Source organism: Calidris pugnax, unplaced genomic scaffold, assembly GCF_001431845.1.
Source record: "Calidris pugnax isolate Ruff unplaced genomic scaffold, ASM143184v1 scaffold27, whole genome shotgun sequence".
In the NCBI taxonomy this organism is placed as follows: domain Eukaryota; kingdom Metazoa; phylum Chordata; class Aves; order Charadriiformes; family Scolopacidae; genus Calidris; species Calidris pugnax.
Genome location: NW_015090893.1, coordinates 9,038,246 through 9,050,771, shown reverse-complemented (window position 1 = coordinate 9,050,771; position 12,526 = coordinate 9,038,246). Strand labels below are relative to the sequence as shown.

At 46.8% G+C, this 12,526-nt stretch overlaps 1 protein-coding gene across 1 annotated transcript in view; it reads left to right on the top strand.

Moving 5' to 3' along the window:
* The window catches only part of NSD1 (nuclear receptor binding SET domain protein 1), a 49,513-nt gene that overhangs the window by 21,125 nt on the left and 15,862 nt on the right, over positions 1 to 12,526 (top strand). Inside the window, 10 exon segments of the mRNA XM_014947865.1 lie at positions 282 to 405; positions 972 to 1,172; positions 2,547 to 2,726; positions 3,069 to 3,225; positions 3,503 to 3,708; positions 5,222 to 5,334; positions 7,930 to 8,199; positions 9,558 to 9,674; positions 11,061 to 11,202; positions 11,655 to 11,761. Of these exon segments, the coding sequence (XP_014803351.1) occupies positions 282 to 405; positions 972 to 1,172; positions 2,547 to 2,726; positions 3,069 to 3,225; positions 3,503 to 3,708; positions 5,222 to 5,334; positions 7,930 to 8,199; positions 9,558 to 9,674; positions 11,061 to 11,202; positions 11,655 to 11,761 (1,617 nt within the window).

The window sequence follows — 12,526 nt, the reverse complement described above, 5'->3', positions numbered from 1 at the left end:
TGAATTGAGCTTCTCCTCAGTTACCACCTCTCCTCCCACTAATATTTACAGGTGTTAGGGAGAGGTTACCAATGTAGGATTCATTTTAGCTGGTGCATGATAGCAGGGACTGGATGGCAAATGGTGGTGGTGGTGATGCAGAAATAACCTAAATTAACTGACACAAGGAAAACTTTGCATTTTTCCGCAGGCGTCTTTGGCCAGCACATGGATTGTTGCTGTTTGGGATGAGTTGCAGAAGGAGGTTGCTCAGAGCTGACATTGTGCTTCTTTCTCTGCAGATCTGTGAGAAGCCAGGGGAATTGTTGCTGTGTGAGGCGCAGTGCTGTGGTGCTTTCCACCTGCAGTGCCTTGGGCTCTCCGAGATGCCAAAGGGCAAATTCATCTGCAACGAGTGTTCCACAGGTACAGCAGCATTTTGTGAGCACAGAAGGGACAGGGTCCTTGCTGTGTGTTTACCTGGTGCTCCCCTTGCTGGAGTGGTGTGCCTGTGGTAGGGTTGCTAACTAGCTTTCAGTCCTCTGATTGTTGGTTTGGTGTTTGATAATGACTTTTTAATGAACTGCTCTTACTGTTGATTAAGGCACGTGGCGTGCGAAGAAGCGAATGTCCAGGATCTGGTGGGAAAGAGATGGGGAAATTCTTATCTGTGATTAGAGAGAGAGGGGTGATGTGGGGAGAGGATGAGTCTGGAGCAGGCTGGAAAGGGGGGAATATAAGTAGGGTTGTTGATTTTTCATTTTTCTTCTTATTTTTCCCTGGCCTGAAATCACAGCTATAATAATACATTTTTTAATCTGAAGTTTTATTGCAGCTGCAGGCAAAACCAGCCTGCTGTAGAGATCTGTGCTTTGGGATGGGTACAGCAGGTTGGGAACTTGTGCTGTGGTAATAGGCAGCCTGGTGGAAGTGTCAGGTCTTCGTTCAGCCCTTCTACGTGACTGATGTTATTTCTGTTGCTCTTTCTCCAGGCGTCCATACCTGCTTTGTGTGCAAGAGCTGTGGGGAAGATGTAAAACGGTGCTTGCTGCCCCTCTGTGGGAAGTATTACCATGAAGCGTGCATACAGAAGTACCCGCCCACAGTCATGCAGAACAAGGGCTTCCGATGCTCCCTGCACATATGCATGACTTGTCATGCTGCTAACCCAGCAAACATCTCTGCATCTAAAGGTACTGAAATCTTTTACATTACTCTAGGGGATGTAGTTAGTAGCTTTTTCTTCGTTTAATATCCACTGTACGCTTACTTGGTCCTCTGGTTCTTTATGATGATTTTCTCTCCTTGCCACAGTGCTTGGTGTAGCTGAGGGAAGTGGAAGGGGTGGTGTCGCTATGCGAGGTTGCTGCTCATCAGCACTCCTGATGGTCAGGCACAGCAACTAAAATGTTCTTCTCTGTCCAGACGCTTGGATGCCTGCACGTCCAGCAATGCCACATGCCTCCCTGGGACTTTGAATAAGTCTCCGGCGCTGTACAGACACTCTCAGGTTTCTCCTACGTACTTTTCACTCTGCCAGCGCTGCAGATGGTGCCTGCTTAGCAGCACTGGCTCTCAAGACAACAGCATAGAGAGTAGCATAGTAAAAGCTACGATACTGTTCTGGTTCTCATTGTTTTTTATAATGCAAACTTTCATCTTGTAGTAGTGACACCCTTGGGCTAAGCTGCTCAGGCAAACGTTTGTTTGAGCTGTTTGCAGGAATACCTTGACCTTTATCTCACACGATTAAACTTAAAACTTTTATGTGATTGCATTGTATGTTTGCTTCTAAAGCTGCCTTTAAGTCCGTGGTGTCTTAAGACAGCTCTATTTTTATCCTCAGGGTCTGTGTTAAGGTTGTCTTTTTTCCCCCACAAATCAGTGTTTGGTGTAGAAGACAACACTAAGGGCTTTACCACAGCTGAATATTTGCATTGTGTTCCTCTGACTTCTCAGTGATCAGATTTACCCCTTTCCTCCCTCCTCCTCTCCCTGCTTATTTTCTCCTGTGAGGAACTAAAAACAGGCTCTCAAAAACCTTGGATAAATTAGGCCTGTAGGCAATTCTGAATTCTCTGTTCTGGAATTTCAGGGTAAAATCTGATAAAGTGGAAAGGCAAGTGCCGGTGTTTTCAGAAGCTGTGTGGATTGGTTTCATTATGTGCAACTAAGCACTTGGAACACCCCCTCTGTAATTACTGTCTGAGCTGATTTACTAATTATTTGTGTATGATAGGAAGCAGTCCCAGTCTGTGAACTCTTGAATTGTTTCTGCAGAGCATGCAGGAGGTTTTTCACTTCTAAATAGTGCAATTTTTTATATGTTATATACAAATACAGATATTTATACTTTTATACATATTTTGTTATATTAAATAATTTAATGGGAATCTGGTGAGTATGTCGAGGATGGTCTATAAAAATTAAATGTCAGTTTCCTTTTCCAAAGATCACTTATGGTTGCTCATTTTGTGCTCAGGTATCACTAGAGGGTAGGTTTGACAGGAAATAAAAATCATCCTCCTTTAGAGGTTCACTGTGCTCCCGATGTGTTCTGGTGCCAGGTCGCCTGATGCGCTGTGTGCGGTGCCCGGTTGCGTACCACTCCAACGACTTCTGCCTCGCTGCTGGCTCCGTGGTCCTCGCCTCCAACAGCATCATCTGCCCCAATCACTTCACTGCACGGAGGGGCTGCCGCAACCACGAGCACGTCAACGTCAGCTGGTGCTTTGTCTGTTCAGAAGGTGAGACGGTCTGCGCTGGGTCCCCTGGGTCTCCCTTCCTCCAAGGAATGCCCAGACAAGAAGTCTAATGAGCAGGCAGAAGCTTTGCCCATCCAGAGTCTTCCAGTGAGAACTGCAGAGAGCAGATTGCCTTCCTATCCATCTGCATTTAAGACCAATTTCAGGCTAGGGCTTTTTCTGGGTCCTTAAAAGGGGTCTTTTTACAGCATGAGTAGGGCACAACTTTTGAAAAGGGTTTGCAGAAGGGTATCATGCCCTTTTCTCAGCTGTGTCTGTCTGAAAGTGTGGAGTCCAGGGCTTCTGTGCAGTGACCTGATAAACTCCTCCTCCTTTTCTTTGCAGGGGGCAGCCTCTTATGCTGTGAGTCGTGCCCGGCTGCATTTCACCGCGAGTGTCTAAACATTGAGATGCCAGAGGGAAGCTGGTATTGTAACGATTGCAAGGCAGGCAAAAAGCCACACTACAAGGAAGTAGTCTGGGTGAAAGTCGGGCGCTACAGGTAGGTGAAAGTAGAACAGACTTGTCCCCATCCCTTTTTCATGCAATGCTCATGGTGACTGAGGTGAAAAGATGCTCCTCTCTTCAGGGTACAGTGCAGCAGCCTCTGGCTTTTTAACATCCATGTAGCAGGTGGTAAAATGTGTGCTTCCCTTCTCCAGTAAGCCACCAGCCTTGCTGGCAGCTCTCACACACTTTTTCCCCATGTCTCCATGCACTCTTCTGAGGCAGTTGGAAGTGAGCAAGCCAGAGGTTTCATGCCCTTCCCTGTGTTGCAGGTGGTGGCCCGCTGAGATTTGCCATCCTAGGACAATTCCTGTCAACATCCAGAAAATGAAACATGACATCGGTGAGTTCCCTGTGCTGTTCTTCGGCTCCAAGGATTACCTGTGGACCCACCAGGCCCGTGTGTTCCCTTACATGGAAGGTGATGTCAGCAGCAAAGACAAGATGGGGAAGGGCGTGGATGGCATATACAAGAAAGGTAATTTGTCTTCATCCAGGGAGGTACATGTTCTTTTTATCTTCTTTTGCATTTGAAGAAGTGGCATTCTTGTAACAGAGAAAAATGTCATCTTGGAGCTAAAGTGAAATTAATTTTGTAGAATGAGCTGCAGCTTATCTATTATCTGGTGTACTCAGAATGTTTGTTGTCTGACTCCCAGGGACCTCAAGGGTCCGTGCTGGGACCGATACTGTTTAACATTTTTATCAATGATATAGACAGAGGGATTAAAGGCACCATCGGCAAGTTTGCAGACGACACCAAGCTGTGTGGTGTTGTCGATACACCAGAGGGATGGGATGTCATCCAGAAGGGCCTGGACAGGCTGGAGAGGTGGGCCCAGGTGAACCTCATGAGGTTCAACGAGAACAAGTGCAAGGTTCTGCACCTGGGCCGGAACAATCCTTGCCATCAGTACAGACTAGGGGGTGAGGTATTAGAAAGCATCCCCAAGGAAAGGGACCTGGGGGTGCTGCTGGACGAGAAGCTGGACATGAGCAGGCAGTGTGCAGTTGCAGCCCAGAAGGCCAATCACATCCTGGGCTGCATCAAAAGATGCATTGCTAGCAGGTCCAGAGAGGGGATTCTTCCGCTTTACTCTGCTCTGGTGAGACCTCACCTGGAGTATTGTGTGCGGGTCTGGAGCCCTCAATATAGAAAAGATATGGACCTGATGGAGTAGGTCCAGAGGAGGGCCTGCTCTAGGGGGTTGGACTACCTCTGCTACGAGGGAGCTGGGGTTGTTCAGCCTGGAGAAGAGGAGGCTCCAGGGAGACCTAGTAGCAGCCTTCCAGTACCTGAAGGGGGCCTACAGGAAGGCTGGGGAGAGCCTGTTTACAAAGGCCTGTAGTGACAGGACAAGGGGTAATGGCTTTAAGCTGGAGGGGAGCAGATTTAGATTGGAGATTAGGAGAAAGTTCTTCACTGTGAGGGTGGTGGAGCACTGGAACAGGTTGCCCAGGGAGGTGGTTGAGGCCCCATCTCTGGAGATATTCAAGGTGAGGCTCGATGAGGCCCTGGGCAGCCTGGTCTAGTTGGGGGTGTCCCTGCTGACTGCAGGGAGGTCAGACTAGATGCCCTTTGGAGGTCCCTTCCGGCCTGGACAATTCTATGATTCTATGAGAGAGAATGCTTCTCCAGCTCTGACATAGCTGCTGTAAATCCAAGTGAGCTGCTGCTTTGTCAGCTTCCCTGGGTCTAATGCAGTCTTTACTGTATATAAAAATGCACCTGAGAGTTGTTAATGCAGCTGCTTGACACCTCTGCCCAAAAGCAGGCAAAGCTGGCTGACAGTTTAGATGCTTCATCACCCACAGATGGGTTCTTTACTGTAACTCCTGTGACTGTCCTACTGCATTGGCCTTTTCTTCACCCTCCTCCAGTGAACCTCTGTCTTTGAAGCACATGGCCATGAGCACATGGTGGACACTGGCAGCCCAGCTCTCTGTGAGCAGAGGGAGTTCCTCCTAACGCAGCCTGTTCTCTCACTTAGCTCTTCAGGAAGCTGCAGTAAGATTTGAAGAGTTGAAGGCACAGAAAGAACTGAGACAGCTTCAGGAAGACAAAAAGAATGACAAGAAACCTCCTCCCTACAAACACATCAAGGTGAGGGCAGGTGGGGGTGGTCAGGTGCGGAAGAGAAGTCTTGAGCTGTTGATGAAAGTGATTTACAGGTATACACAAACATTTCTACTCTTTGGGCATGTGTGGCTGCATTTGAAGGTTACTTTGGTCCTCTTGCCATCTTCAGTTATCCTCCCCAGAAAGGATTCATGTATGCACAGAGCTGTGTGGAAGCTGGACACCAGTAATGGAGGTACTCTGGTTTACTGGAACAGATCTGGACATCTCTGTGCTGTTCCTTGTCAGTTGCGTGGTCCGAAGGAAGTGTCTCTCTGCCCTGGGGACTTAGGGGACAGTGCTAGTGATCCACAATATGCTCAGGTTCTGTGTGCTACTGATGGCAAGGTGGGCATCCCAGGTGGTGTGAGGTAGGAGATGGTCAGGGTGCAGTGGAGTAGAGCTGTGTGGAGGATGATAACCCACAGTATTTTGCTTGTTTCATCTCTGTTGTTGTTTTATCTCTCTTTCTATACTAAACAAAAATACTAAAGCAGATGCATGTGTCACAATATCAGCCTTCTTCATGTTTAGGGCTGTATTTTAGGTAAAATTGGAGTAGCATAGAAAGCCTACAGGATGGAGGTGACGTGAGAGGAGAGCTGGGGCCAAGCAGGTGCATGTGCTTGAGATGTGGGTCCAGACTGACCAGAAATTCAGTGACTCGGGGAATGTATTCTTCTTTCATTGCCTCTGTTTGCTCCTTCCATTTTCTGTGTGGCAGCCTATTAAAGCTTAACTGCTTGCTAACAGTTTTTGTTCCTAGATAGGATTTCTGGGTAAGCAGGTACATCCTGCATGAGTTACTGTACAGTGTAAAGAACACAACTGGATGCTGCAGCAGCAGTGTGGGCCAGGCAGCTTCAGTGGAAGAAGTATAGTTTCTCATTATAGGTATTTTTAAGTTTGTCACTGGCCATAACATGAAGGAACCTTGGAAGCAGTTTGGATCCTTTGAAATACCCTTTTGTATAAATAATAAAAGTGATGATCATTAGCCATGGCAGCTCTTCTGAGGTCTGGGTGCAAGCTGTTTGTCTCTGTGAAAGCAATGCAGTTTGTAGGAGCATACGGTGAACTGGAGAAGGCTTCAGGGTGGAATGGCCAAAGCTGGCTGTGTCTGCTTCTGTTTTGGCCTTCTAAGGAGATCAGCACCTCAAGGTCCATCCCAAGGAGCGCCAACGTGAGAGGCTGCTGCAAAATACACTTGGGATTCTTCATCACATCAGGGTTGGGGCTAATCCAAGCATTGCCATGTTTTGGAGCTGGTTTTGTACCAGCAGTGCCTCAGAGAGTAGCGCAGGCCTGGTTAGCGTGTGTATGTGTTCAGACACTGTGATCATTTGGGGTGGCAGTCCAGAGCCAGCAAGGGCCCCTCTGTTTGCACAGTGGTGGATGAACCTAATCCTGAGTCTCATCATTCTTAACGAGGCGATGAGCTAACAGTCTGAGTAAGAGACATGATACAGCAGATGAGAAGACAAGAGTGACAAGGAAGGTTGGAGGTGAGAGACAGAACTAGGAGGAAGGGAAGACTGTGTTGAAGAGATTAATCAGGGGTTTCTGCAGGGCTTGCTTTTGAACAAAGGAGGAGGATGGGGCTAGGCCAGCCTCAGGCAGGCTGCCAGCACAGAAAGTTTGCTCTGTGGGTGGGACTAGATAAATTATGTGGGGGCTGGAATAGTTCTGGTAAATGATCCCCTCCTTTGGTTTTCTGGGAGAGGAAAGGGAGCTGATATTGCTCGCCAGGGCAAAGAACAGCAAGGAGCTTTGCTTCAGTGTCTGTCTCCAAAGTCCTGACTCTCTGTTGCCTGCCTTTCAGCGGTCGCTGCCTTTAACCAAAACCAAAGGACCCTGCTCGTGCCACAGACACGCCAGTCGCTTCTCCACCTGGTGCTGCGCTCTGCTTCCTTCCGGAGCGGGTTTTAGAGAGCTCCTTGGCTTAACTCTGAGCTCCTCTTTGGGCCTTCCAACGCCAGCCTTGTCTGGTTTTTCTTTCATTTACGTCTGCAGGACAGTTGGGTAGGGAGCTATCTGCTGGTGGCATGGTGCATAGGTAGCCCCTCTGTACTCTGTCATGGGCACGCCAGCCTGGTTCTCTCCTAGTGACAGCTGAGAGGACAAACCATCCTGAAGGTAACAGATAAAAAAAACAGAGCTGTAAGGAAAAGGACCTGACACACACAAAGACTGGAGAAGGTGCTATTTCATGCAGAAAATGGTTTGGTGTCTGTCACAGGTACAGTGTGCACCCAGCTGGAGTGCACCTGGGCTGGAAGTAGGCACAGTGGTGATGGGAGGGGGACACTTGGCAGCCTCTCCCTGCTCTGGGGTCACAGAATATGCACTGCACCAAGTGATGCTGATGGGGGACCTGCATCCTCCTTAACTCTTTCCCCTAACCATACACCTCTTGAAATAGTGTGCCCAGAAGTACGTAATGTCTGTACTTGTGTCCTTCTGCCCCTTGGTGTAGGTAACTTACACTGCAGCCTCTCAGCTCCTAGGTGAGGGTTGAGTATAGAAGTGACTATCATGATGACGTTCTTAAGTAGCTAACATCCTTCATGTACATTCAAGGTGAACCGACCGGTGGGTAAGGTGCAGATCTTCACTGCGGACCTGTCTGAGATACCGCGTTGCAACTGCAAGCCCACCGATGAGAACCCCTGCGGCCTGGACTCCGAGTGCATCAATCGCATGTTGCTCTACGAATGCCACCCCATGGTTTGCCCTGCTGGGGAGCGCTGCCAGAACCAGTGCTTCTCCAAGCGGCAGTATCCCGAGGTACAAATTTTCCGCACGCTGGCACGAGGCTGGGGCTTGCAAGCCAAAACAGACATCAGAAAGGTACGTACTGTGTTTCTGCGTGTAATTTTCTCTTGCCACTTCTCTCTTACTCAGTGTTGGTTCAATAGATTCGAAAAGTTACTGCCTTCCATAATTTGAAGAAGACTGTTTCCCATAGCATGCCATTTAGGAAAGAGATGGATCAATTTAACTTTTCCAGTCTCCTGGCAAGAATGTTTTGGCTCAGCTAACCAAGAAAATGGTTTGCGTGTTGATGTCCCACAGGGTAAGGAAGATGATTGCTTGCTCTGTGTGTTTGTATAGACCATAGGCTTTGAGTACACCAGAACACTGGCCTGAAAATGGTGTTTAGGATTTCCAGATGCGGAACAATGATTATACTTCCTCCACATTCTTGAATAGCCAGGCTTTTCCACCATGAGAATCTTGTATGAGAAACTAAAACCAGGGCTTTACTCTTACAAAAGGGTAATATTTTGCAATGGGTGTTGTTATTGCTGAAATTGGTATCTCCAGCTAAAACACTTGTATATATATTTTTAAATCCAGAGAATAGATGTTCTGTGGACGCATGTCTGTGCTGAATGAAGAAGGAAGAATGCTAAACCAAAGAGAACTGCAAAGCTAAGAAGGGGTGAAGTGAAAGATGGCCCAGTTAGCATAGTGGGAGAATAATATGTGAAAAAGAAGGGAGTAGGGACAGCATGCTATGGGAGACGTCTTTATAGCAATAGGAAAGATGTGAGTCCATCCTGTTTAGGCTTTGTGCCTGCTGTGATACAGGTTAAAGGATCTCTCTGCCGTTCCATGTGCCTCTTATGTTTTGCTTTCAGCAGACAGCCTGAAAACAGCAAAACTCAGCCATTTCATGGAGACACCTATTAGCCCCAGTGGAGCAGAGCTGGGGTGTTCCCTCTGAGGGTTGAAGTCTCTGTGTGCTTCACTGCAGGGGAGCTCCAGGGATTCACTACAGGAGCAGGTGCCCTGGGTGCATCGTGCTGCTCAGTGTGCTTGGTCCCCAAAGGGATATTGTTTCCAGCCGGAATGCAGTTGTGCAGTGCTTAGAGCTTTGCAGCAAAGAACTGTTCTTCTGGTTTACTTTTATGCTGTTCCTGAATGTTAATTCTTTCTGTAGCACAAAGAATAATCTGAGGGCCTTTGTTGCTTTATTTAATGTATTTCAAATTATTTGTTGAGTGTGTGAAACAGATGTATGATTCAGGGCTCTTAGTGAAGAGTATAGGTTAAACTGGCTGCAAAGCACAGAGGAAGATTTTTATAGAAATTTTTCCTTCCACAAAGGAAACAGCAACTAAGTTTTAGCACAAAAGTGGATGTCCCTCCATCCTGGAGGGAATTTATCTCATCTTATCAGTATGTTATTTTCTGCATGGCAGGGCGAATTTGTTAATGAGTATGTTGGGGAGCTAATTGATGAAGAGGAGTGCCGAGCCCGAATCCGCTATGCTCAGGAGCATGACATCACCAATTTCTACATGTTGACACTGGATAAGGTATGTGGAAACAATTTATCTTGCCAGGATCCTATGCAGAAGTAAAATGATGGCAAGGAATGCTTGATAGTGGTCTTCTCCAGCAAGTAAAAAGGTGCTAAGAGTGGCTGATGACCTGATCTGCATTTTCACTAAAAAGAATAAAAGAATGGACTTAAAGTGCAGTAGAGAAGTTTCAGGTTGGATATTAGGATTAGGAGCAAAGTCTGAACCAACTTCATTGGAGCTTGTTCAGAAGAGGTGAGGTGGTTGTCTGAGGGCAATTGTCTGAGGATCACAGATCCTGCTTCGGTGTAACAGGGTGAATGTAGTAACCTCAGGACCCTTTGCAGCAACTGAACCCTGGAGGGTCCAGAACTGGGCTGATGTGTGCCAGAGAAGGTGTCAGTCCTCAGTTGTACAAGTATGAGGAACAGTGAGACCCTAATTCAAGTTCTGATCACAGGTCTTGCTGGTCTAAGTAGAGAAGTGGAGTTTGTTACCCTCACAGACTCCTCAGTGGGTCCTGGGGGCTAGGTTGTTGGTGTGAGCTCTGGGCTGTTAGAGGTAAGTAGTTTTGTCAGCTGCTTTCCACACTCCATCACTCAACCTTAAGAAAAAGGAAACCATGAAAGCAGGCAGGCGAGGAAGCTTTCGAGTGTGGGTCAGGATAACAACGTGACTGATTTCTGGCTCTCCCCTCTTCTTGTGGAAATTCACACTGACCATGTCTTGTTCTCCTGGCTGATGGATGGGAACAGGGACAAACCAAGTGCTAATATCTTCCCCATTATTACAGAAAGAAATCTCAGCTGCAACTGCCCTCTCCAATATGTCTAAAAACTGGTACTGTACCGTACAGCAGTGTACCTCTCATATCACATACTGTTCCTGTTTTTCTTCTCTACATTGACATGCAAGAAATAGGAACTGATATTTTGCTTTTAAGCAGAAGTCAGGGTCTGAAACCACAAGTGCTGCTTTGGAAGTGTGCTGGTGGCGGTGTTTATCCGGTACTAAGCCCACGGGGAGAGCTGACTTCCCAGAAAGCAGCAGTAGCGCTTTTCTGGCTGTTCAGGAGCTCATCTGTCTTTGAAGAGGAAGATGGTGTTGTGCAGGAGACACATTTTATTTATTACCATTTAATCTGCCAGCCCCGACCGGAGACATCAGTGTGTGGCATCTGGTGCGGGTTGTCCAGGCAGCACAGCGACACCTGTCCCTTCTACTCGGTTAAAACATGTATGAACTGAGGTGCTTTGCAAGCCTCATCAGATGCCTCCGTTGTAATCGTTGTCACTACTAATTAATGCTTTCCTGGTGCCTGTGCTGTGGCAGCTTGGGCAGAAAATGACAGTTCATTAAATGTGTTTTTCTGGATTTTTTTTTCCCCCCTTGCAATTCCAGGATCGAATCATTGATGCTGGGCCAAAGGGCAATTACGCTCGATTCATGAACCATTGCTGCCAGCCAAACTGTGAGACTCAGAAATGGTGTGTGAATGGTGATACTCGGGTTGGGCTCTTCGCAATTGTAAATATCAAAGCTGGTAAGAAACCCCCCTCTGTCAGTACCTGCAGTTAAAAGCATGGGAGAGATTCTGTAAGGAAAAGGGAGGGGTTGGAACTCCCTGGAAAGATACTTATTTTTTGTTTTCACACATGCAGTCGTGAGACTTAACACCAGCACTGACATAATGAAACACATACATCCATGTTGTAAATGGAGGTTTCTAATTTACAGGGTCAGGAAATGGAACTAAGCGTCCTACAGCAACGTGGGGTTGAATGCCCTTCTGGCTGTAGTATGTGGTAGGAGTGTGGGGTTGCACTGAATTTTCAATCCACACAGATCCATGGGGAGTTTAATACTTGGTATCCTTGTATAGTTGTGATGGACATTTGTGTTGTTATATTTCAAAATTCCTTTTACTTCAACAGTAAGATGTTCTGCCATGTAGTTCATTACAACTTGCTTGGTTTTGATCTGCTTTTGTGCCAGGGACTGAACTGACTTTCAACTACAACCTGGAGTGTTTGGGAAATGGAAAGACCGTTTGCAAATGTGGTGCCCCAAATTGCAGTGGCTTCCTAGGAGTCCGGCCAAAGGTATGATGCCCCCTTTAAGCCTTTGTTATTCTCAATCACCTCTTTGCATAGATAGCTATCGTTTGTTGCAGACATCTCAGGAAGGGTAATCCCTCAGGAAGGGTAATCCATTTTCAGCGTGGCCATAAAAGCACCACTTGAATTGAGTTGGATATTCAAGTTTTCAGTCTGAGAGTGCAGATCTTAGACCCGAATTATTAGAGTTGCTGTAAATGCTATTAGGAAATTGTATTTTATAACAAAAGAGGACATGAAAGATTTTTTTCTCAGACTTTCCTGCTTACTAGCATGACAATTTCCATCATGTTAGAGGTGCAAAGGACAGGCATGGGAAAGACTTCCATGATACAACCAAGAAACCATGGTGTAGCCCATTTTCCAGAGAAAAGGCCTGAGTAAATTGTGAGCATGCACAGAATGCCAGCAAACTCACATTCCGTCAGACTTGGAGTCATTCTAGAGGCAGAAAGCTTCTACATCACCATCTTTGCTGCAATAAGAAAGTCCCTGGTTTTCTTTTTCCTCCTTTTGGTTAAGCTACTGGAGTGCATAAATCAGGCAGGAATAAGAAATTTGCGATATCTGTGGTAGAAAAAACACTAGCTTTTAGACCTCACTGACTTTTGAGAGCTTCATGTTGTAACTGTAACGTTGCAGTAACAGGATTTGATTCCGATTACCTTCTTGTGTGAGCTGGTTCTTGCTGGGAAAAGAAAATAGCAGGAACAGTTGGCTGAGCTCCCAGCTGTCCCCAACTAAATCTAT